At 45.6% G+C, this 26,742-nt stretch overlaps 1 protein-coding gene and 1 pseudogene across 1 annotated transcript; one reads left to right on the plus strand and one right to left on the minus strand.

Moving 5' to 3' along the window:
* Positions 1-875: 875 nt before the first annotated feature.
* LOC110298690 (cell adhesion molecule CEACAM3-like) lies at positions 876-13,464 on the minus strand. The gene is made up of 7 exons (XM_021168086.2): positions 13,416-13,464; positions 11,897-12,256; positions 8,877-9,236; positions 5,424-5,783; positions 3,853-4,212; positions 2,166-2,513; positions 876-1,159 (listed from the first exon to the last, which is right to left on the minus strand). The coding sequence occupies exons 1-7, from the start codon at positions 13,462-13,464 to the stop codon at positions 876-878; spliced, it is 2,121 nt and encodes a 706-aa protein (XP_021023745.2).
* Positions 13,465-25,301: 11,837 nt separating this feature from the next.
* LOC147003471 (large ribosomal subunit protein eL15-like) lies at positions 25,302-26,101 on the plus strand (annotated as a pseudogene).
* Positions 26,102-26,742: the final 641 nt, after the last annotated feature.

The following is a 26,742-nucleotide window of genomic DNA, read 5'->3' on the forward strand; positions in this document are numbered from 1 at the left end:
ATTAGATACCCTGTTTTGTCACATGCATAGAGACACCAGTAGATGGGGTTACAAAGGGCTAGGGGGAATGGGATGATTTTAAAAACACTTTGAGAGTAGACAATGTTTACAATCACATGACAGTATGAGTGTGCTTCAGGTTGATTTTGTGCTTCAAAATTCCCAAAGTGGGAAATCCCATATATGCCCCACCAAAAAAAAAAAAAAAAGAAGAAGAAAGGAAGGAAGGGAGGGAGGGAGGAGGACGGGAGGGGGAGGAGAGAGAGAGAGAGAGAGAGAGAGAGAGAGAGGAACAGGAAAAAGAATCTTATGAACACCACTGTCAGGCAGTTGGGTCTCTGCTATGGATGCTACATCTGTGCATCAAACTGTGGGTAAAAACTATTTAGACACAAGTTATATCTACTAGGAAAGGTCAGTCCCTTCTCCTATTATTTGTCCTCCCTTCACATGAATGACTGGTGTCCAGCCAGCATTGGTGCTATGTGAATCAGTTATACACAAAATATATTTAAGCATATGAAAGACACATTTATCTCTATGAACATACTGCATCGTGTTAACAGGAGACTTGGAGCATCTAGAACATTAGTGGCTGCTGAAATTAGTTTCCATGGATTCTGAGGATTGGCTCTGTATTTGATCCACAGCCTAACGCTTAACACCACTGCAATACTGTTTACTATATTGATGCTTTCTCTTTTTGGAAACCAAGTCTCTATGTTCTGGCCTGTCCTTGCACATGTTTATCCCAGGAATACAGATGTGACTCACCATGCTGGCTGTACCTGAGTAGTAACTGACAATTTTCACCACATAACTCTGCTCCATTGATAAATCAATGCCCCCACTCTGCTAGAGGACAGGAGGAGGGGTCACTCAATCACCACAGTCAGGCTGACAGGGAGACTGGTCTTTGAACTGACTGGGTTTGAGACTTCACACCGGTACTCTCCAGCATCTTCCCTCCTAACAGGATCTATTCTGAGTTGGCACTTTGATGGGGACAACATCATCCTCTCTGTGAGCCGCAGATTCTGGTTGTTGAAGAGCCACTGGGTGGAGATTCCAGTGTCAGCTGAGAGGCAGGTGAGGACAACAGAGCTCTGCACTCTGACTGTGGTGTCTGTGACTCTCATGAAGGGCTGCACCACAGGCTCTGTAAAGCAATAGGGGAGGGGACTAAATGACAGTCGTCCTTCAGAAAGCTCAGCCAGAACCACTATAGTGAATAGATGCCTAAAAGAGCCTCCAACGTGAAGATTTTGGAGCTGTGACCACAGACAAATTTCTTCTGCTTTGGATCTGCCACCCATGGCCTGTGTGACCCTGATTCAGCCGATGTGTACCCTAGGTCTTTGTTTTCCTACACTGGTACAGAGAGCATGATACTGCTGGGTTTATGAGTTGCCCACAGATATGAGCAGTAGCCTAACCTTGGGATGGGGGAGCTGCTCAAATCAGCAGCATCTCTTACAGTTTACTCTAGGCTGGACCCCTGAGGGCAAGGAGCTTCCTGGAGAACTGTCACCTCTGTCCCTCCCCTAGGGGACCTGACCATCCATGAGTCTCCTAAGCACATCAGAACAGTTGGCTTCTGTCCTAGCACCTGTCCACTGAGACTCAGGAGAAGGAAGTGCACAGGTGACCTACGTGACTGCAGCTGTCATGGCAGTGCACAGCTGATCCCATGCCCTATGGGACTTGCACAGCCAGTAAAGCCTTGTTCCCTATCAGCTCTGACAGGAAGTTCATTGCTAGCCCTAAGGAGAAGCATTCTAGGGATAACTAGAGTTGAGTCTGGAACTGAGGTCTGAAACCAAGCTTCCTGATGTTCACTTCACTGTGATGAAACCATTGTTCTCTCAGCTAGGCCCTGCCTTAGCTATTTCTCAGGGCCATGTTTAGGGTGAGAGCCCCAAGAATCTGATACAATCATCTGTGGGCTGAGTTACCCAGGATACATCCTATCCTGCAGGTGGAATCAGGTGAGGGATTCTGATCCATTTCAGTGTGTCTAATCGATATATACCCTGCACTAAGTTCTCAAACTCCAACATGGAGACACACGTAGAGAGAGGCAGGCATAGTCCACACCTGACAGTCCTGAGTGTATAACATGGATTCAACCCCACCAGCACCCACAGATCTCAGAGAATACTTACTGTATATGTGGATGTGAACATGTATTCCTTGAGTTTCAAACTGTCTGTTTAAGGTTAGTAAGGTGTATAATCCAGCGTCCTTCTGGGTGGCATTGTGGAGCAGAAGAGATCCATTGGAATACACTGTCTCTCTACCACTGTGTGCAGGTCCCAGCACACTTCTATTACTAGTTATTATATTCCGTGAAATTTCATGTTTGCTGACAATGGCTACACCTTTGTACCAGGAAAAGGATCGAAGGTTCTCTGGCATATTATGAACAAGTAGGAGAACATCTCTCCCTTCAACAACATTGGGTGGCACTGATTCAATAACGAGCTGGCCAGTGGCAGAAGGGTGAACACAGGCTAAAAGGGCAGATAGAAGAGAAGAGAGACAAACCCATCAATATTGACACCTTTGTCTTAGGTGAAAAGATGGGGTCCTGTGACCAAAGAAGCTTAGATCCATCACTCAGCAGAAGTGGGTAGGCATGTCTGCACAAGTGAGAGGGAGTGAGCAAATGACTTCCATGCCCTCTGTGCACCTGACGTTGTGTCCCTTCCTCTTTGGGGAACTCTGTCCTCATGTGTCTCCACCCTCACTGTCCTCACAAACCTCCATCAGAAGATGTGGGATATGGGAGTAACTTCCCTGACCTCTTCCTCTACAAAGGAAGTCTTCACCCTCTGACCTCTTTGACCTGTTCCTTTTCTGGTTCCGATCAACCTCTGACTTCAAAGTTAGCTTCCTTGTCTGTCTTCCAGTCCACTAGAGCTAGGGTCCTGACAGGAACGATTAGTTTGATCTTTTTGGAAGGTTCAGTGCCTGGACAGGCTCAGATACATGTGGGTGGATGATGTCTCCAGGCCTAGCATGTCCAGGTGTTGGTGAAATTCTCATATTCAGAGCTACTGACACTGGTTAATACTCCAGGTAGCTTATGCATGTGTGGGCTGTGGGGGTGGGGTGGTATGTAGGTTGGAGAAGGTTGTGCCAGAGGTCTCCAGATCTGAGTGAGGTTGAGGGTAGGGGGTGGAAGTCAGGCTACAATTAAGCACATGGCTCTTGGAAATACTTTTCTAAGCAGTGGTTGTGGCCTTCTATAGCCACATAGTGGTCACAGGGGGAAGTAAAGATCATGTCTGGGTGCTGTCCAGGTCAACAACTTTCCCCATATGCCTGCAGAGCAGCATTCATGGGGCTGGACCCCAGAGGACAATCACTTGCAAGGAGGACTTGTGTCCTTTGTCCCTCCCCTTGGGGACACTTATGTACCTGTGAGGTCTCATAATCCATCAGGACAGAGAATTATTGGCCTGGGCACCTATCCAGCTATGCACTCCTTGCTGAGTCTCTGAGGTAGATGTCCAGGGGACTTAGCCTAACCATGACTCTCATGGCAATGCACGGGTTGGTTCCACAAACCAATAAGGCCCTGTCCTATGTCAGCTGTGACAGGAAGTCAAAACCAAATCATGACAAACAGCTCCCTAGTGTTGCCTGGAGTTCAGAACAGAGACAAGTGACAGGTTCTGATCTAATGCTGTTGGCCCACCAGATGTGTACCCTGCAGTAAGTGCCCAAATGCCAATGTGAGGACACAATGCAGTGGGAGAGAGAACAGACCCACCCCAGTCCACATAGTACAGTTATAAAGTAGGGTAAGCCACACCCAGCAGCTGGAAGCCATAGAGAGTCACTTACCATTTATCTGGATTTTCACATGTGCTGTTTCAATTTTGAAATTTCTGTCTACCGTTTGTAGTGTGTACATGCCTGTGTCTTTCTCCATGGCATCCTGGAGCAGCAGGGATCCGTTGGTATACACTATCTCTCTTCTGCTGTGTGCAGGCCCCCTGATGACAGAATTAAAGGCTCTGCTGTACTCTGCTATTTTAAAGATCTGGGTGCTATATATGGATTTGAACCAGGAAAACATTCGCAGATCTTCTGGCAGATTGTGAACTTGGAGAAGAACACTTTCTCCTTTAGCAGTATGCTGTGGTACTGGATCGATCCTGAGTGGGGCAGAGGTGAGAGGGTCACAGCACGTGGAAAAGGAGTCTGGAAGGGAAAGGAGAAAAGTCACCACATGGGATCATAGTGCTTGATAGAAAGATGGCGACCTCCATCCAGAGTGGGTGAATTTGTCATTCAGCCTAGCAATGCACTGTAGACATTTCTACCCAACCTAGTGGAAGTCAGCAGTATAGACTCTGTTCCCTGCGAGCCCTGGAATATGTCATTTCCTCTGCATGGAGTTTTCTTCTCAGATGTCATTCCCTCACTGTTCTGTCAGACACTGCACTCATGCTCACATGAGGCTGAGGTTATGCCTTCTCTGAATGTTTTCTCCACAGACCCCACCTATACATTCTCTGACCTTTTTTCTCAGTTTTCTTTGTGGCTTCGTTCAACTTCTGACTTTCTCTTCTAAATGTTCTTGCTAATCTGCCCCCCAGCCCACATATCTAGAGATGGGTGAGGGCTGGGAGCAGTCTGATATTCTTGGCAGGCTCAAGTCTCGGAAAAGGATCAGGAACTATGCTAGCTGGCTATCTGCCAACTTCGACAGGCTAGAGTAGATTTGAAAGAGCGAACCCCAGTTGTAAAATCACCACCATATTGGCCTGTGGGCAAGCCCAGAACACATTTCTTAATCGGTTATTGATGGGAGAGGGTCCAGTCCCCCAGGGTACCTGGGTGCTATAAGAAAACAGGCTGAGCCAGCAGCAAACACATAAGCAGCACTCTTCCATGGTCTCTGCAACCATTTCTAGATTTTATATATAAAACTCATGTGTGGAGAAATTAACTACCCAGTTTGACATGGACAGCCAAAAACATTGTTCTCCATCTTCTCTGAGAGTTATTAATAGTCTAGCCCTGACAAAATGTTCCCTCAGGTCACTAGTAGTTGAGCCTCACATAGATGAATGCAGCCAGTGCTTCCTGGTGCTCACCTCTCTTAGGATGCCATCCTTTCCTCAACCAGACCCTGCCTAATGCCCACAGGGTCTTTCTTAGGGGAACATACATTGAGATCCCCACAAGACTGGACAGTGTCTCACATCTTAGGCTGAGTTGCTTTCCAACCAGAATGAAATGGATGCAGAAGGGAATCAGAAAATGGAGTCTGACCTATGGCCATTTGTCTCCACCATGTGTGTCTTGCACGAACTGCCCAAAACTTAACATGGGAACACAGGCCAGAAAGGACAGTTCTGTGTGTTTAAGCCCCACACAGCACTGACTAATCACAGAGAACCACTTACTGTCCACCTGGAGTTGCACATGCGCTACTTCAGCTTTCAGATCTGTACTCAGAGTTCGTAAGGTGTAGAATCCAGCATCATTCCAAGTGACATTCTGAATCAGGAGGGATCCATTGCTGTACACTGTCTCTCTATGGCTGTGGGCAGGGCCCGGCACACTTGAATTATTGGCTATTACATATCGTGCAACTTCAAGGTCCTTGAACACAATCACCCCTTTGTACCAGAAAATGGCTCGGAGATTCTCTGGGAGGTTGTGAACAAGTAGAAGAACACTTTCCCCTTCAGCAACACTGGTCGGTGCTGATTCAACAGTGAGCTGGGCAGAGGTAGGAGGGTGCATGTAGGTTGAAAGACAGGCTACAAGGGAAGAGAGAGTTCCATTAATATGGGGACACTTGTATTTGACTAAGATGCTGCCCTGTGTCCTGAGCAGAAGAGAAGAGAGAGATTCATCAATATGGGGATGCTTGTATTTGACTAAGATGGCGCCCTGTGTTCTGAGCAGGTGTCTCCATTGCTCAGCTGAGGTGTGTGGGGTGGGTGTCTCCCTGCCCTACTTTGTGGAGATCAGTGCATTACCTCCATGCACACCGTGACCCTGCAATTGCCATATGATCAGTATGATGCTCTCTCATTGGGTGTCAACATGGCCCTGGCTCACTGACCATAGATCATTGCTAAGTGTAGACTGGTCTTAGGGTGATGCCTCCCGGGTATCTTTCCTCATAGATCTTGTATCTTGGCTCTCTGACTTATTGTTGTTCTGTTCTTTGGTGGCTACAGTCCACACCTAACTTCACCTTCTGGCTTCCTCTGCTGGTCTGTTTTCCAGTCCACTTGGAATAGGGCTTTGTAAGGAGCAGTATTTAAAAATATTTTAAATACAGGATCTGTATTTTTAAAAATTAATGCTCCTAGAAAAAAACTCAGATACCTGTAAAGGATAAATGAGTGAATGGATGAAAAATTAATGACCAACCAATGGCCCAAGGTCCAGCATGTCCAGGGTTTTATTTGGAAGACTCTCGCCTTTCTAGCTAATGTATACCCTAGATTGAGTTAATTTTTTACATTTGTTCCTGTTCTTTTGTGTGTGATGCTCTGTGTGTGTGAATACATGCAGGTGTGAACACATGTGCATGGCTGCATGCATATGTATATGGGTGTCTACATGCCACAGTACCTATGGGTGGAGCAGAAAACAACTTAGAGGACTCAGAGGCTTCTCTCCTTGTTCCTTGTTCTCCTTGTAGGAGCTGAGGATTAGACACAGGTTGCCGAGTCTGGCAGAAATTGCCTTCACTCACTGCAACACCTCACTGGCCCACCCCAGTCACTCATTTTTTGACTCACCCTGTCATAGCTGGAAACAGCAGTCTTCAGAATACAGTAGCCAACACGATTGAATATGAGTAGGAAACTCGCCCCTCCTCCATCCTCACTCTTCACCATTTCCTGTTCACTGAGAATCTCCTGCTGCTGAACCTCTGACAACCTCTGTGTCACCTCCACTAAGGGGCATGCAGACACCCTCAATCTCATTCAGACCCTTGTCCTCCTTAGAGACTCCAGCCAGGGCCTGAGCTCTGCCCTCCCACACACACTACCAGGGAATTCTCTCTTCAATGAGACCAGCCCTTGCCCACAGTGTTTTTCCTTGCCCAGGGAGGAAGAGTGGGGGCTCCATGGTCTCTGATGCATGCATTGTCTTCCCATAGCAGAGGAGAGCTTCAGCTCCAGCACTGCCACCATGCTTTGCCATCCCAGGGTCAGCACTGCTGATCTGCCTCCCTCTGACCTGAGCCCGCACCTAGGTAGAAGCCCCTCCCAGAGCCACATGTGCTATGGACAGAATCCTTACCCAAGGCACTGCTGTCTCCCCCCTAGGTATTGCCAGGTGTTTCTCTACCCCATTCTCTCATTATGTTTCAGTCTCCAGACCACACAGTGAGCAACAGACTGATAAGTGCCCCTGTGCTCCAGAATCCAACAGATCACCCCAGGGCTGACCTCTCCTATTCCTGACCTTGGCTCTATCACCAGCAGAGAAGATGACTCTGTGCTCCCTATGCAACCTCTGTGACACAGAAACTCCACTGGGCCCCAGACATCCCCATGTTCACAATGCTCTGGGAAGGTGGAATTACCCTCAGCCAGAGGTGTCTGTAAGAGCTGGAAAGGGACCAGCTGAGTGGTGCCAGGGGAATGAAACTCATCACTTATCACTGCTCTCAACGTTCAGGACCCAATCCAGGACAAACCTTCTGGATCAGTTGTGTCAGGAGATCCATGTCCTGTGTGTGCAGCAGAAGGTCACTTGTGCCCTGGATAGGTGTGGGCTCACCCTGCTGTAGAGAGTTTCAGAGGGACACCTGAATTCTAGGCTCCTTTGTTGGTTGAAATCTAGTTCAGGTCAGCCCACGTCCACCCTGACATTTTAAGGATGTCCTTTCCTTGGTAATTCTCTGTGCTCACCCTCTCTCTCTCTCTTTTCCCTTAAGATGCTAGAAAGAAGGCTGAACATGGTCCCCTAGTACAGCACAGTTCTCAGTTACAGGAAGCAGCCAGTAGGTCAGTGTGACCTTCTGGGAGGGACCTTCAGGTCTATTGGGACAGACATGAAAATCATTTCTTTTATCTTCTCCAAGAAACCAGCATCTCACTGTTTGACCATGAGGTAATACCTCCCCCTGGTGACCAATGTGATGACTGCAGTTCATTTCTGCGATCTGTCCAGATCAGCAAAGCCTCTTACTATTTGGCTACAGGAGAGGATGCCCTGAGCTGGAGGACCTGTGCCCTTGGTTCTTCCTCGTGGGTACCCTGACTTTCTTGTGAAGTCTCATAAGCCAATGAGGACAGTTGGATCATGGCCTGATGACCTGTCCAGCTATGCTCTCCATTCTGAGTCTTGGAAGGAGGTGACCTTGCTTACATGTGGCTCTCAAATTAGTGCACTAGTTGGTTTCAAATACTATGAAATACGGTCAGCCAAAAACCATTGTTCCCTGTCAGCTTCAACAGGAAGTAAGGGTCCAAAGCTGGCAAAATACTCTTCAGGGTCACTTGAAGTTCACCCTGTGCCAGAGGTCTGGGGCCAGCATTTCCTGGTGCACATCCATGAAGATAATAAAATTTGCCTGGTGCCAAGAGGGTCTTTCTCAATACCATGTTCATTGTGAGAGCCTCAAGAAACTAGACTGAGCCCCTTTCCTATCACACACATACACACACACACACACACACACACACACACACACTACTGTCTGATGGTGGAGTCAGTACAAGAGTCTGATCTATGGCCATTTGTCTCCACTATGTGTGTCTTGCACAAAGTGCTCAAACACCAACATGGGGACAAGGTGCAGAGGGGAGGCAGATACAGGTCAAGCAAAACAGTGCTGTGTCTAAACCTAGACCAGCACTGACTAATCACAGAGAACCACTTACTGTCCACCTGGAGTTGCACATGCGCTACTTCAGCTTTCAGATCTGTACTCAGAGTTCGTAAGGTGTAGAATCCGGCATCCTTCCGAGTGACATTCTGAAGCACGAGGGATCCATTGCTGTACATTATCTCTCTACCGCTGTGAGAAGGGCCCAACACACTTGAATTCTTGGCTATTACATATCTGGCAACCTCGAGATTCTTGAACACAATCGCCCCTTTGTACCAGAAAATGGCTCGAAGATTCTCTGGAAGATTTCGAGCAAGAAGAAGAACACTTTCTCCTCTAGCAACACTGGGTGGCACTGATTCAATACTGAGCTGAGCAGAGGTGGGAGGGCGTCCACAGGTCAAAATGGAGGCTAGAAGGAAGAGAGAAATCCATCAATATTAGGACTTCTGTATTTGGCTAAGATGGTGCCCTATGTCCTGAACAACTGTGTCCATTGCTCAGCCGAGGTGTGTGGTGTCTCCCTGCCCTACTTGGTGGAGGTCAGTGCACTACCTCCATGCGCTCCATGTCCCTCACTTGGTATTTCCTCTCTATGGTGCTCTCTCCTTGGAGGTCAGCATGGCCCACCTCACTGTCTCCAGATCCCTGCTCACACTCAGTGTAGATGGGGGTTGCGATGATGCCTCCCACCTCTTCCCCTACACACTCTGATTCGTGACTCTCCAACTCTTTCTGAGGTTTTGGGAACCTTCAGGAATCAGGAGTTAAGTTCCTGTTGCTTTATTGGTTCTAATCCACATGTGACTTCACCTTCTAGCTTTCATTATTGATCTGTTTTTCAAGGCATGAAGACTAGGGTTTCATGAGGACCCTGATATGTCTTACATTTAATAGTAGTTGTAGTAGTAGTAGTAGTAGTAGTAGTAGTAGTAGTAGTAGTAGTAATGCTTATAAATCTCCATGGACACTGTCAATACATGGATTTATTTAAGGAATGCATAGGTCTGGAGAAACAGTATTGAATCTTCAATTTTTTATTTTTTTAATTTATTTATTAATTACATTTATGTGTGAGTTTCAGACATTGGACTTATCTCAGTGTGTGTGGGGGTGTGGGTGTGTGGGGGTGTTTCTGTCAAGGGCGTGTCACAGCGGGGTGGGGCGGAGGACACGATCCCTAGGTGGAAGTCAAGGAACAACTAGGGCACCCTTTCATTCCCAGAGAAACTACATGTCTGGGATGTGAACATGACCCCCTGGCAGGGTAGCAGACACAGGAACCAGCTAGTAGGTCTGAGAAGACTGTGCCAGTGACCTCCAGGTCTATAGGGACAGAGTTAAAAGCCAGGACACAAGATGGGTTCCTGGTACAGAACCTCAGTATTGATTGTATTTCCTGATGCTGCCTCCTCCTAGGCCCTTACAGGAACTTCAGCTCATTTCTGAGGAACTGTGGGTTCAAGTTTGCAGCTATGGTGTGTAAACACAGCTCGGGCAGATGAAATGGAAGACATCAGGCTATGAACATAGCCTAAGATGAGGACTCCAGGGCTGGTGAGATGGCTCAGCAGGTAAGAGCACCCGACTGCTCTTCCAAAGGTCCTTAGTTCAAATCCCAGCAACCACATGGTGGCTCACAACCATCTGTAACAAGATCTGACTCCCTCTTCTGGTGTGTCTGAAGACAGCTACAGTGTACTTATATGTAATAAATAAATCTTTAAAAAAAAAAAAAAAGATGAGGACTCCATCCCTGTGAGTAACAACACAGGCTGGGGCTGAAGCTGGGGTTCTCAAGCTCCTGGTCACCCAGACACCTTTGGGAACCTTCAGGAATCTAGATTGGTCCAAGAGCCTGAGATGAACCCAGTGCAGGGGGTGAGGGGACTCCAGCTTAACTCAGGGGTGAGTGTTCGTGTCTGGAGGGTAGAGGGGCCTTCTGTGGCCTTCCCCACGGAGGTTCTTGGTGAGACAGATAGTTGGTACTTTCCAAACTGTTTATCATTAGTGGAAAATAGATGCATACAGCTTACTCAGGGTTGACCTTTTGCAGGAAGGAATGTCTAGAAAGAAAAGCTTATTGGCTAAACCCTTGAGGCTAGCCCATCTACATACCTCATTAGCATGGAGAACTCTGCTCCGTGATACATGACAAAATGTCACGATCCTCATGTGGAGTGTCATGGTCATGTGCTCCAGGACAGAAACCACGCCTGGAGTAAATCAAACACCTACCATTCTCAGATATGATCATTTACCAGGGTTTCTGAATCCACTCAGCCTACCCAGTTTTTGTCTGGTAACATGGATCCACTTGCCCCACAAGGAACTGTCCACATCAGCAGAGCCTGTCATCAATTGCATGCAGAAGAGAAATCCCGAAACAGTACCCAGAAGACAAGAACTTTTCAGGAGGTCCTGTGTCCTCTGTCCCTATCCTTAGGGATCCTGACCTTCCTGGAAGTCTCATAAGCCTGTTAGGGGAGTTCGATGGTGGCCTGGGCACCTGCTCTGCTGTACTCTCCCTGCTGAGTCACTAGGGATGGTCAGGAGACCTAGCCTAACCATGGCTCTCACTGCAGTGCACTGTCTGGCTACACACAGCAAAAGACTTTCACTACTCAAAAGCACTGGTCTCTGCTGACAGAAAGTCAAAATGCAACCCTAGTAAAATTATTCTCAGAGCCATCAGGAGATGAGTCTGGAACAGAGGTCTGGAATCAGGGATTCCTAGTACTCACGTCCATAAGGAGCACATGGCTTCCTCAACCAGGTATAACCACTCTCCCTCCAGGACTTTTCAAGGACAGATTCCTGCTAAGATCCCCAATAGTCTAGACAGAGGCTGATTTGCCCACCATGCATCCAGGTTCCTCCAAGGTGAAGTCAAATGAAAGATTCTGTGCAGTTGACATTGTTCTCCACCACGTTGAGTCCTGCACTGAATGTTCAAGCCCCAACATGGAGACACAATGCAGTGGGAAGGAAGACACAGGCCGGACCTGACACTTCTGTGTGCCTAGTGGAAGGACCCCACCCAGAACCCAGAGTTCACAAAGAATTACTTACAGTACACATGAAGATGCATGGATGTATTTGATATAATTTCTCCACGTTTACTTATGGTTCGTAGGGTGTAGAATCCTGTGTCCTCCTGGGTGACATTTTGAATCCACAGGGACCCATTTCGGTACAATATCTCTCTACCACTGTGCACAGGTCCTGTCACACCTCTGCTATAGGTCAGTGAATACAGTGCAATTCCGAGGCTCATGTCTGTCACACCTTTATACCAGACAAAGCCTAGAAGATTCTCTGGCAGATTGTCAACCCGTAGAAGAACATTTTCTCCTTCAACCACTTGGGGCGGTAAGGATTCGATGTCAACTTGAGTAGTGATGGGCAGGAGCCAGCAGGTTAAGAGGGAGGCTAGAAAGGAAGAAAGAGAAGCCACCAATCCTGAGCAGGTGTGAGCATCCCTCAGCTTAGGCCTGTGGGTAGGGGTGTGCCCTGAATGGAGGTGAGCAACATGACCTCAATTCCCTCAGAGCCTCAGAGGGTGTCATTTCCTCTCTGAGGAATCCTCTACTCAGGTGTCCCCATATCACTCTTCATATAAAGATTGTCTGGTGTGAGGAGAAACGGCTCTCTGATCTCCTCTTACTCTTCCTCCTCCTCCTCCTCCTCCTCCTCCTCCTCCTCCTCCTCCTTCTCCTCCTCCTCCTCCTCCTTCTCCTCTTCCACACAGTTCTCACTTTCTGAATTGTTTTCTGTTCTATTTACAGTTCCATTAAACCATTGGCTTTCTCCTCTGGATACTCTGACTTCCAGTCCACTAGGGAAAAAAAAGGAATTTTTTGAGGGAAGAGATTAGTATGGTCTTTTTAAATGGTTCAGTTCCTGAAAAAAAATCTCAGAAACCAGTTGGGGAAAAAAAAAGAAGGAAGGAAAGAAGGAAGGGAGGAAGGGAGGGAGGGAGGGAGGGAGGGAGGGAGGGAGGGAGGGAGGGAGGGAGGGAGGGAGGGAGGAAGGAGAGATATCTCCATGGATTTATCTACATCGTTTCCAGGATAGTAGTAAAAGACAATCATTACATTTAAGTGTAACTTATATTTCTGTATTGTATGTGTGAGTTTGGGAAGGCACGTGTTTCAGTGTGCACATTGTGGGTGCATGACATACACCTGTGTAGGGGGCAGAGCAGACCTTGCAGGAACCTGTATCTCCATCTACCCTGTGAGAGCTGAGGAATGAATTCAGACTGGCATGTCTCCACACACTGAGTCGTCTTGCTGGCCCTCCCAGGTTTGACTCCTATTTGGAGATTCACCCTGTCAAGATGGGGACCACTGGGATTCCAATGCTAGCCAATGTGACTGATATTGAACAGGGGCACCTGAGGCTTTTCTCTCCCCTCATCAGCTCCTTTCTGCTCAGAGCTTCCTGCTGCTGAGCCTCTGTTCCTCACTGCACCTTCTGCACCATGAAAGTAAGCAAAAACCACACATCTTCCCTAAGGATCCTGTCCATTTCAGAAGACTCTGGGCCTCCCCCACCCCACACACAGTCTTGGAGTAGGCACCCTTACCTGTAAGCAGGATACACCCCTTGCAGGGAAGCACAGAGGACACCTCCATATCTCTTCTAGCTGTGATGACCTCACTCTGAGGAGACCTTCAGCTCCAGCAAAGCACCTGGCCTCTGCTGTCCTTCCTCCTCTTGAGCTAGGTGTCCTCTCATGCAGGAGTACTTCCCAGAATCCAAGGGGCTGTGGGTGGTGGGCTCTGTGTCCAAGGCACTGCTCTGCCCTTTCCATTCTCTGTGCTGCCCTGCATCCCTCTCTTTATCTTTCTCCTCCAAGCAACACCTTGAGGAACTGAGCTGATAAGCATCTCCATGCCCTCAGAGAACAACGGCTCATCCCAAGGCTGACATCTGCTGAGTCCTGGCCTTGAGTCTGTCATCACCAAAAAGGGAGCCTCCATGCTGCCTATGTGTCGTCCCTGTGACACAGAGACTCAGCTGAGCACCCAGTCTGCCATGTGTCCTCAGTGCTCTGGGAAGGTGGGATTTCCCATCAAGAAGGTGACAGAGATGTCTGAGGGCAGTTTAAAGGGACCAGCTGTGTGATTACTGGAGATGAAGATAAACCCTTTATCACTAATGTCACCAGTCAAGTTCCTGACCCAGGAGAGAGGTCCAGGACTCATTTTGTGAGGAGATTCATGTCCTCATTGTTGGAGAGCAACCTATGTGTCCTAGAAAGGACTATGGGCTCCTCTTCCTATGGAGGGTTTCAAGGGACCTTTCCAGCATTATGTGTTGGATGATCTGTCATTGGGTGAGCCCAGGTTCTCTCTGGTCTTCTTGGGTCACCTACGCCCTTTGTCTGGGTGATTCCCCTGCAGATATACACTCTTCTCCTATAAGAGATGCCAGGAGGGAGGAGACTTTCAGGTTCCCCAGACAAAGGGGTATCCTCATATACCCCTAGCAAGGTCTAGGGAGGGAGATCCACATTAATAGGTACAGGGATGGAAACCAATATCCTAGGCTCAGGGAAACTCACTCATGTCTGAGTGTTGAATGTGTGCCCTGATATCAACCTCTGGAGGTCACCAGGAAAACTGTGATTTCATGTCTACATGACAGCAGGCATGGTTAACAGGTCAAATGTGACCTTCCCTGATCTCTTTAGCACAATGTGGATTCAGGACCTGTCATCCTGCCCACTGGGCTCTGCAGATCAAATTTCATCTAGTGTAGGGTGGGTCTAGACAGGATTCCAGATGTTATGTGGGAAGTCCTGGACTAAAGTTGGAAGAAGTATGCATTCAGAAGATGGGCAGCCTCAGAAGAAGCCTTGTACTCACAAATTTCAAAGGAAAGTCCTGGTACATTTTTCTTCAGATTTAAAGGAAATGGCAGTAATGAATGGGGGTGCATCTGTACTCACTGGCTCATGTCTGGGGGCTCATCCTTGCCTTCTCTTAGCCCACTGGTTACTGAGGGTCTGCTATTGAGGACAGGGAACAGAGCAGTGATTCAAATGGAAGTGCCAACTGCTATTCCCTGTACACTGATCTAGGTCTCTTTCTCCTACTGTGATAAAAACACACTGAACAGAAGCAGTTCAGGAGAGCAGAGCATGCATTTCCTGTCCAGGTCTGGGTCATAGTGTAGCCCTGAAGGAAGCCAAGTCAGAAAACATGTTGCTTTCTGGCTCATTTGCTGGCTCATTCTCTGGCTTAGCTAGCTCTCTTATTCAACCAAGGACCACCTGCCTAGGGATGGTGCTGCCCACAGTGGCCTGGGCCTCCTGCATCAGTTAAGGCAATTGCTCTCAGACATGTCCACAGCCAGACCTGATAAGGAATTCAGTATAGGCCTTTCCCCCAGGTAACTCTGGGCTGTGTCAAGGTGACAGTTAATGATAACTAAAACACTGTATCAAACTGTAAAGTCTTCCTCCTCCAAACTCCGCAGAAAGTTCCCTGTTCTCCAAGTGAGTGTCCCTCTCTCTTCCCTGCAAATATCACATGTGATGGTGTCCACAGCCCTGCACAGCTAGACCCTTAGAGCCAGGACATGGCTCAGGGGTATCTACCCTGGGTTTCACTTTTCCAACTTAGCAGATACTGATCCCAGCAACAATCTGATGTCTGATGTGAAGAGTTAGTGAAATAGCGAATTCAAAACATGAGTTCCGTCCTGACATGGGACAGGCCTCCCAGGCACCTTCATCCCCTGCCTCTTCTGGATCCACTGGAATCAGAGCAGAAGCCAGTGACCAGCTGAGACAAGAGAGGAGCTGGGAGCATTTGGGGGAAAGGAACACGGGCATGGTTCCAAATTCTGAGTGATCCTTCTGGGTCATGAGGAATATGTCAGCAAAAAGAGGGGACAGGAAGGCATGAGTGTGTGACAGAAAGAAAAATCCACTTGACCTTAAGTATACTCCTCCCCCTGGGAAGTTCCTCCCACGTGAGAGATGAGAGAAAGACTCACTTCATATCTCTCTCTCTCTCTCTCTCTCTCTCTCTCTCTCTCTCTCTCTCTCTCTCTCTCTCTCTCTCTCCAACACCAATTCAGGGTCATCCTGGAGAAATCAGAGATGCAAATAGAAATGAAAGAGACAGAGATGGATCTCATGAAAGGATTAGGAATTGTTTGTGCCCATGGACTTGGGCTGGGAATTACTTTCTGTATCCATCCATAAAGCCAAGGCCTCATACCAAAGCTCAGTGATGACATTTCAATAATCCACTTAATAAGACCTATAAGTTTCTTTCACTGTAGTCCTATTGAGGTCAATGGTCCAGTTCCAGACAAGAGAAATATAGGATCCATTAGTAGTGATGTTGGAATAAACAGCTCTTGGAAGGATGACTAGGGCTTCTCATTGATAATCCAAGAGGGTGGGAGGCTGCATGGCAGGAGAGGTTGAGGTTTGCCCTTGTATGCAAATGAATTTCTGAGGAGGGATATCAGCAGGACATCTGAGCCATTGAAGCAAACATAATAAAGCCACATGTGACCTCAGCAGAGGGAAGGGGAAAACCTGGTCTGTACAAGGTTATGGTATCTGTGCTATAACCTAAGTTAAGCAGGTCCTGATCCCAGCAACAATATGATGTCTGATGTGAAGAAGCCAGAGATGGGGTGCAGGTTAGTACAAGAGTATTCATGTAGCATGTACGATCCCTGATCCATCATCAGCACACACAGAGAACAACCCCACTGGACATTCAAGTGTTCACTGAGGCTTAGAATATCTAAGATACAAGTTGCAAAACACATGAAACTCAAGAAGAAGGAAGACCAAAGTGTGAATACTTCACTCCTTCTTAGAATGGGGAACAAAATACCCATGGAAGGAGTTACAGAGACAAAGAAGCTGAGACGAAAGGATTGACCATCCAGAAACTAGTCCATCTGGGGATCCATCCCATATACAACCACCAAACCCAGACACTAATGCATATGCCAGAAAGCTTTTGCTGACAGGACCCTGATATAGCTCTCTCTTGTGAGGCTATGCCAGTGCCTGGCAAATACAGAAGTAGACGCTCACAATCATCTATTGGTTGGAGCACGCGGCCCCTAATAAAGGAGGTAGAAAAAGTACTCAAGGAGCTAAAGGGGTTTGCAACCCTATAGGAGAAACAATATGAACTACCCACTACTCCCCCAGAGCTGTGTCTCTAGTTGCATATGTATCAGAGGGTGGCCTAGTTGGCCATGAATGGGAGGAGAGGCCCTTGGTATTGCAAAGATAATATGTCCCAGTAGAGGGGAATGCCAGGGCCAGGAAGCAGGAGTGGGTGGGTTGGGGAGCAGGGTGGGGGGAGGGTATAGGGGGCTTTGGGGATAGCATTTGAAATGTAAATGAAGAAAATATCTAATAAAAAAAAGAACTCAGGCTAGAACTACAGGTGTGTTTGTCAGATCTGGAAAAGGAATTTGGGATGCTAAATTTCACCATATGAGACCACTGTTACTAATATGCAAATTCTTAGGCCAATCCCTACAAGGATTTTTTTTTCTCTAAAGAGCAAAATGAGATGAAATGAGAGACAGATGCAAAGATTGTTAGAAATCAGTGACTAGACTGCCTGAGCAGGCGAGGAAGCCATCTTTTTGTCCTGGGTCCCTCAGAGATCGGGATCCAGACATCCGGGCACCTTCCCTGCCAGAGGAGAGGTATCTGCCCAGGAGAGCTCTGACCTCCTGAGCAGGTGAGGGAGCCTCTTGGGTCCCAGGTCCCTCAGAGACGAATCTGCGCAGGTAAGAGTGCTGACTGCAGAAGCTACACAGGTTCTGGGACAGGCAAAAGTGACACAGCTTCTGGGACAAACCCAATTTCAGGCTCCAGACATCCAGGCACCTTCCCTGCCAGAGGAAAGGTGTCTGCCCGGGTAGGCTCTGACTGCCTGAGCAGATAAGGGAGACATTTTGTGTCCCAAATCCCTCAGAGGCGAATCTGTGCAGGTGAGAGTGAAGACTACAGAAGCGACACAGTTTCTGGGACAGGCAGAAGCAACACAGCTTCTGGGACAGGCCCTGTTTCAGGGCTTCATCTTCAGCCAGGAGGCAGGTCTGCAGGACAGACCTCTGTGCACCATCCCTGCAAGAGGAGAGCTTGCCTGCAGAAAGTATTCTGACCAAGACTCAGAAGAGAGCTGGACTCCCAGGACTTCTGACAGAAACTAACAGAATCACAGGAGGAACAAACTCCAACCAGAGACAACTATAACAACTAACTCCAGAGATTACCAGATGGTGAAAGGCAAACATAAGAATCTTACTAACAGAAACCAAGACCATTCACCATCATCAGAACTCAGCACTCCCACCTCAGCCAGTCCTGATACCCCAACACACCCGAAAAGCAAAACTCGGATTTAAAATCATATCTCATGATACTGGTAGAGGACATCAAGAAGTACGTTAATAACTCACATAAAGAAATATGGAGAACACTGCTAAAGAGGTAGAAGTCCTTAAAGAAATACTGGAAAACACAACCAAACAGGTGATGGAATTGAACAAAACCATCCAAGACCTAAAAAGGGAAGTAGACACAATAAAGAAAACCCAAAGTGAGGCAACGCTGGAGATAGAAACCCTAGGAAAGAAATCTGGAACCATAGATGCAAGCATCAGCAACAGAATACAAGAGATGGAAGAGAGAATCTCAGGTACAGAAGATTCCATAGAGAACATCGGCACAACAATCAGAGAAAATACAAAATGCAAAAACTCAAAACATCCAGGAAATCCAGAACACAATGAGAAGACCAAACCTATGGATAATAGGAGTAGATGAGAATGAAGATTTTCAACTTAAAGGGCCAGCAAATACCTTCAACAAAATTATGGAAGAAAACTTCCCAAACCTAAAGAAAGAGATGCCCATGAACATACAAGAAGCCTACAGAACTCCAAATAGACTGGACCAGAAAAGAAATTCCTCCTGACACATAAAAATCAGAACAACAAATGCACTAAATAAGGATAGAATATTAAAAGCAGTAAGGAAAAAAGGTCAAGTAACATATAAAGGCAGACCTATTAGAATTACTCCAAACTTCTCACCAGAGTCTATGAAAGTCAGAAGATCCTGGACAGATGTTATGCAGACCCTAAGAGAACACAAATGCCAGCCCAGGCTACTATACCCAGTGTTGAAGACCATACGGTGAGAAAGTAGGCCTTTCACAGCTTCCCACCCTAACAAGCTAAATGGCCTTATACTAAGGAGCAGGTCATTACCCCCTCCTCCCTGTTCCCTTCCTGGAACCTGAGGCTGTAAAAACTGAATTATAGTCCCCTCTTCCTTATCTCTTCCTGACTCTCAAGACTTCTAAGGACATGAGTTACATGCTGAGCCCAGCCTGACTCCCAAGGCTGTTAAGGAGGATTCTACATTCTGGAGATAAAACACAGAGTGCCCACTGCCTGCAGCCTGAATTCGGCCTTCATATCCCCAGATGCCCACTTCTTTGTTCTTTGTTAATTCCCCCTCAACCCCTCCCTATTCCCCTCGATGTATGCTTAAAACCCAGCTTTTCAAAATAATAAACGAAGACCTTGATAGGAACCCCTTCTTGGTCTCTGCTTCTCCTTTCCCTCCCTCCCACTTTCTCCCAGGTTTGCGGTCCCCCTCGTACACACAAATAACTAGGCCCTGCTGGACAGGACAACAAAGCAAAACTCAAAATTACCATAGATGGAGAAACCAAAGTATTCCATGACAAAACCAAATTCACACAATATCTTTCCAGGAATCCAGCCCTTCAAAGGATAATAAAGGGAAAACAACAACACAAGGACAGAAACTACATCCTAGAAAATCCAGGAAAGTAATCCTTCAACAAACCTAAAAGAAGACATCCACAAGAAGAGAATCCCAACTTTAAAAACAAAAATAACAAGAATCACCAATTACTTTTCTTTCATTTCTCTTAATATCAATGGACTCAATTCCCCAATAAAAAGACAGAGACTAACAGACTGGCTACACAAACAGGACCCAACATTTTGCTGCTTACAGGAAACTCACCAAAGGGAAAAGACAGACACTACCTCAGAGTAAAGGTGTGGAAAACAATTTTCCAAGCAAATGGTCCAAAGAAACAAGCTGGAGTAGCCATTCTAATATTGAATAAAATTTCCTTCAACCCAAAGTTATCAAAAAAGACAAGGAGGGGCACTTCATACTCATCAAAAGTAAAATCTTCCAAGAGGAACTCTCAATTCTGAATATCTATGCTCCAAATACAAGGGCAGCCACGTTCATTAAAGAAACTTTAGTAAAGCTCAAAGCACACATTGCACCTCACACAATAATAGTGGGAGACTTCAACACCCCACTCTCATCAATGGACAGATCCTGGAAACAGAAACTAAACAGACACGTGGACACTAACAAAAGTTATGAAACAAATGGATTTAGTGGATGTCTACAGAGCATTTTATCCTAAAACAAAAGGATATACCTTCTTCTCAGCACCACATGGTACCTTCTCCAAAATTGACCATATAATTGGTCACAAAACAGGCCTCCACAGATACAAAAATATTGAAATTATCCCATGCATCCTATCTGATCACCATGGACTAAGGCTGATCTTCAATAACAACATAAATAATAGAAAGCCGACATTCACATGGAAACTGAACAACACTCTACTCAATGATTCCTTGGTCAAGGATGAAATAAAGAAAGAAATTAAAGACTTTTTAGAGTTTAAGGAAAATGAAGCCACATATCCAAACTTATGGGACACAATGAAGGCAGTTCTCAGAGGAAAACTCATAGCCCTGAGTGCCTCCAAAAAGAAACTAGAGAGAGCGTACACTAGCAGCCTGAGAGCACACCTAGAAGCTCTAGAACTAAAGGAAGCAAACTCACCTAAGAGGAGTAAACAGCAGGAAATAATCAAACTCAGGGCCGAAATCAACCAAGTGGAAACAAAAAGAACTATTCAAAGTATCAAGCAAACCAGGAGCTGATTCTTTGAGAAAATCAACAAGATAGATAAACCCTTAGCCAGACTAACTAGAGGGCACAGGAACAGTATCCTAATTAACAAAATCAAAAATGAAAAAAGGAGACATAACAACAGAACCTGAGGAAATAAAAAACATCATCAGATCCTACTACAAAAGGCTATACAAAACAAAACTTGAAAACTTAGATGAAATGGATAACTTCCTAGACAGATACCAGGTACCAAAGTTAAATCAGGATCAGATTAATGACCTAAACAGTCCCAATTCCCCTAAAGAAATATAAGAAGTCATCAATAGTCTCCCAACCAAAAGGAGCCCAGGACCAGATGGGTTTAGTGCAGAGTTCTATCAGACCTTCAAAGAAGACCTAATTCCAACTCTTCTCAAACTATTCCACAAAATAGAAACAGTACTCTACCCAATTCATTCTATGAACCCAGAATTACTCTGATACCTACACCACACAAAGATCCAACAAAGAAAGAGAACGTCAGACCAATTTCCCTTATGAATATCAATGCAAAAATACTCAATAAAATCCTCACAAACCGAATCCAAGAACACATCAAAACGATCATCCATCATGATCAAGTAGGCTTCATACCAGAGATGCAGGGATGGTTTAATATATGGAAATCCATCAACATAATACACTATATAAACAAACTCAAAGACAAAAACCACATAATCACCTTGTTATATGCTGAGAAAGCATTCGACAAGATCCAACACCCATTCATGATAAAAGTCTTGGAAAGATCAGGAATTCAAGGCCCATATCTAAACATAATAAAACCAATATACAGCAAACCAGTAGCCAACATCAAACTAAATGGAGAGAAACTTGAAGCAATCCCACTAAAATCAGGGACTAGACAAGGCTGCCCACTTTCTCCCTACCTATTCAATATAGTACTTAAAGTTCTAGTCAGAGCAATTAGACAACAAAAGGAGATCAAGGGGATATAAATTGGAAAGGAAGAAGTCAAAATATCACTTTTTGCAGATGATACAGTAGCATATATAAGTGACCCCACAAATTCCACCAGAGAAATCCTAAACCAGATATACAGCTTCAGTGCAGTAACTGATATAAAATTAACTCAAATAAATCAATGGCTTTTCTCTACACAAAGGATAAATGGACTGAGAAAGAAAATAGGGAAACAACACCCTTCACAATAGTCACAAATAATATAAAATACCTTGGTGTGACTCTAACTAAGGAAGTAAAAGATCTGTATGATAAGAACTTCAAGTCTCTGAAGAAAGAAATTGAAGAAGATCTCAGAAGATGGAAAGATTTCCCATGCTCATGGATTGGCAAGATTAATATAGTCAAAATGGCTATCCTGCGAAAGCAATCTACAGATTCAATGCAATCCCCATCAAAATTCCAACTCAATTCTTCGCGGAGATAAAAAGGGCAATTTGCAAATTCATCGGGAATAATAAAAAACCTAGGATAGCAAAAACAATTCTAAACAATAAAAGAACCTCTCTCTGGTGGAATCACTATGCCAGACATTAAGCTGTACTTCAGCGCAATTGTGATAAAAACTGCATGGTACTGTTACAGCAACAGACAGTTAGATCAATGGAATAGAATTGAAGAACCAGAAATGAATCCACACACTTATGGTCACTTGATCTTTGACAAGGGAACTAAAATCATCCAGTGAAATAAAGACAGCATTTTCAACAAATGGTACTGGCACAACTGGCAGTTATCATGTAGAAGAATGCAAATTGATCTATTCTTATCTCCTTGTACAAAGCTCAAATCTAAGTGGATCAAAGATCTCCACATAAACCCAGAGACACTGAAATTAATAAAGGAGAAAGTGGGGGAAAAACTCGAAGAGTTGGGCACAGAGGAAAAATTCTTAAACAGAACAGCAATGGCTTGTGCTGTAAGATCAGAATTGACAAATAGGACCTCATAAAATTGCAAAGCTTCCGTAAGGCAAAAGACACTGTCAATAAGACAAAAAGGCCACCAACAGGTTGGGAAAGTATTTGTACCAATCCTAAATCTGATAGGGGACTAATATCCCATATATACAAAGAGTTCAAGAAGCTGGACTTCAGAAATTCAAATAACCCCATTTAAAAATGAGGTACAGAGCTAAACAAAGAATTCTCAACTGATGAATACCAAATGGCTGAGAAGGACCTGTAAAAATGTTCAACATCCTTAATGCAAATCAAATTATCCTTGAGAATCTACCTCACACCAGTCAGAATGGCTAAGATCAAAAATACATGTGATGTATCAAAAGATGGCCTAATCGGCCATCACTGGAAAGAGAGGCTCATTGGACTTGCAAACTTTATATGCCCCAGTACAGGGGAACACCAGGGCCAAAAAGGGGGAGTGGGTGGGTAGGGGAGTTGGAGGGGTGGGTATGGGGGACTTTGGGGACAGCATTGGAAATGTAAACGAGGAAAATACCTAATAAAATATTTTTAAAAAATACATGTGACAGCAGATGCTGACGAGGATATGGAGAAAAAGGAACACTCCTCCATTGCTGGTGGGATTACAAGTTTGTACAACCACTCTGGAAGTCAGTCTGGCAGTTCCTCAGAAAATTGGACATAGTACTACCAGAGGATCCAGCAATACCTCTCCTGGGCATATATCCAGAAGGTGTTCCGACTGGTAACAAGAACACATGCTCCACTATGTTCATAGCAGCCTTATTTATAATAGACAGAAGCTGGAAATGACCCAGATGTCCCTCAATAGAGGAATGGATACAGAAAATGTGGTACATTTACACAATGGAGTACTACTCAGCTATTAACAATGAATTTATGAAATTCCTAGGCAAATGGATGGATCTGGTGGATATCATCCTGAGTGAGGTAACCTAATCTCAAAAGAACTCACATGATATGCACTCACTGATAAGTGGATATTTGCCCAGAAAGTTAGAATACCCAAGATACAATTTGCGTTTTAAACTCAAGAAGAACGAAGACCAAAGTGTGGACACTTTGCCCCTTCTTAGAATTGGGAACAAAACACCCATGGAAGGAGTTACAGAGACAAAGTTTGGAGTTGAGAAGAAAAGATGGACCATCCAGAGACTGCCCCACCCAGGGGATTCATCCCATAATCAGCCACCAAACACAGACACTATTGCATACGCCAGCAAGATTTTGCTGAAAGGACCCTGATAGAGCTGTCTCTTGTGAGGCTATGCCAGTACCTGGCAAACACAGAAGTGGATTCTCACAGTCAGCTATTGGATGGAACACAAGGCTCACAATGGACGAGCTAGAGAAAGTACCCAAGGAGCTGAAGGGGTCTGCAACCCCATAGGTGGAACAACAATATGAACTAACCAGTACCACCTGAGCTTGTGTCTCTCACTGCATATGTATAAGATGGCCTAGTCGTCCATCATTGGAAAGAGAGGCCCCTTGGTCTTGCAAACTTTATATGCCCCAGTACAGGGAAAACACCAGGGCCAAGAAGTGGGACTGGGTGGGTAAGGAAAGTGGGTGGGGGGAGGGTATAAGGACTTTTGGGATAGCATTTGGAATGTAAATGAAGTAAATACCTAATAAAAATTGGAAAAAATGGGGTACACAGCTAAACCAAGATATCTCAACTGAGGAATACTGAATGGCTGAGAAGCATCTGAAATGTTCAACATCCTTAATCATCAGGGAAATGCAAATCAAAACAACCCTGAGATTCCACCTCACACCAGTCAGAATGGCTAAGATCAAACATTCAGGTGACAGCAGATGCTGGCAAGGATGTGGAGAAAGAGGAACACTCGTCCATTGCTGGTGGGATTGCAAGCTTGTACAACCACTCTGGAAATCAGTTTGGCGGTTCCTCAGAAAATTGGACATAGTACTACCGGAGGATCCCGCAATACCTCTCTTGGGCATATACCCAGAAGAAGTTCCAACTGGTAAGAAGGACACATGCTCCACTATGTTCCTAGAAGCCTTATTTATAATAACCAGAAGCTGGAAAGAACCCAGATGTCACTCAACAGAGGAATGGATACAGAAAATGTGGTACATTTACACAATGGAGTAGTACTCAGCTATTTAAAACAATGAGTTTATGAAATTCTTGAGCAAATGGATGTATCTAGAGGATATCATCCTTAGTGAGATAACCCAATCACAAAAGAAGTCATTAGATACACACTCACTGATAAGTGGATATTAGCCCAGAAACTTAGAACACCCAAGATACAATTTGCAAAACACAAGAAAATCAAGAAGAGGGAAGACCAAGTTGTGGATACTTCATTCCTCCTTAGAATAGGGAACAAAATACCCATGAAAGGAGTTACGGAGCTGAGACAAAAGGATGGACCATCCAGAGACTGCCCCACCCGGGGGTCCATCCCATAATCACCATCAAATGCAGACACTATTGCATACCCCATCTGAAGTTTCCTTTCCTCTGGCGGCAGCCATCAGGTGAGCCAAGATGGGTGCATACAAATACATCCAGGAGCTATGGAGGAAGAAGCAGTCCGACATGATGCGCTTTCTTCTGAGGGTCCGATGCTGGCAATACCGCCAGCTCTCTGCACTGCACAGGGCTCTCCGCCCAACTCGGCCTGAAGACTGGGTACAAGGCTAAGCAAGGTTATGTCATTTACAGGATTCATGTCTGCTGTGGTGGTTGTAAATGCCCAGTTCCTAATGGTGCAACTTACGGCAAGCCTGTCCACCATTGTTTTTTTTTTGTTTTTTTTTTCTTTTTTTTTTTTTTTTTTGGTTTTTCGAGACAGGGTTTCTCTGTGTAGCCCTGGCTGTCCTGGCACTCACTTTGTAGACCAGGCTGGCCTCGAACTCAGAAATCCGCCTGCCTCTGCCTCCCGAGTGCTGGGATTAAAGGCGTGCGCCACCACGCCCGGCTTTCCACCATTGTTTTAACCAGCTGAAATTTGCCAGAAGCCTTCAGTCTGTTGCTGAGGAGAGAGCTGGGCGCCATTGTGGGGCTTTGAGAGTACTGAATTCCTACTGGGTTGGTGAAGATTCCACATATAAATTTTTGAGGTTATCCTCATTGATCCGTTCCATAAAGCTATCAGAAGAAATTCTGACACCCAGTGGATCACCAAACCAGTCCACAAACACAGAGAGATGCGTGGGCTGACATCTGCTGGCTGAAAGAGCTGTGGCCTTGGAAAGGGCCACAAGTTCCACCACACTATTGGTGGTGCAGCCTGGAGAAGGCACAATACTCGCCAGCTCCACCGTTACCGCTAATACACGTGATATTTGTAAAATTCGTATCCAATAAACAATTTAGGACAGTCAAAAAAAAAAAGATTTTTCTGAAGGAACACTGATATAGCTGTCTCATATGAGGCTATGCCAGTGCCTGGCAAATACAGAAGTAGATGCTCACAGTCATTTATAAAATGGAACACAGGGCCCCCAATGGAGGAGCTAGAGAAAAAGCTAAAGGGGTGCAATACGGCCAGCTCTCTGCACTGGCAGTATTCAAGGAGCTAAAGGGGTCTGCAACCCTATTGGTGGAACAACATTATGAACTAACCAGTACCCCCAGAGCTCATGTCTCTAGCTGCATATGTATCAGAAGATGGCCTAGTCGGCCATCATTGGGAAGAGTGGCCCCACTGCAAACTTTATATGCCCCAATACAGGGGAACACCTGGGCCAAGAAGTGGGAGTTGGTGGGTAGTGGAGCAGGGCGTGGGTAGGGTATAGGGAACTTTCGGGATAGCATTTGAAATATAAATAAAGAAAATATCTAATAAAAAATAAAATAAAGTAAAATAAAATAAAAAGAAGAAATCAGTGACTCCCTGAGCAGAAAAAGTCCTGTGTTACAGGAAGGACCTACTGAAGTAAGGGGAACTAAACAGAACCCCATCCTTCACCTT

Source organism: Mus caroli, unplaced genomic scaffold (genome assembly GCF_978045245.1).
Source record: "Mus caroli unplaced genomic scaffold, Mus_caroli_1 scaffold_8, whole genome shotgun sequence".
In the NCBI taxonomy this organism is placed as follows: Eukaryota; Metazoa; Chordata; class Mammalia; order Rodentia; family Muridae; genus Mus; species Mus caroli.

Bases quoted from the DNA above. Each gene is read 5' to 3' on its own strand.
- LOC110298690 (XM_021168086.2), bottom strand. From the start codon at position 13,464: ATGGAGGTGTCCTCTGTGCTTCCCTGCAAGGGGTGTATCCTGCTTACA. The intron at 12,257-13,415 runs GTAAGGGTGCCT...CTTCCTTTCTAG, and splicing joins GGGGTGTATCCTGCTTACAG to CCTCCCTCTTAACCTGCTGG. The intron at 5,784-8,876 runs GTAAGTGGTTCT...CTTCCCTTGTAG, and splicing joins TGTGCAACTCCAGGTGGACA to CCTGTCTTTCAACCTACATG.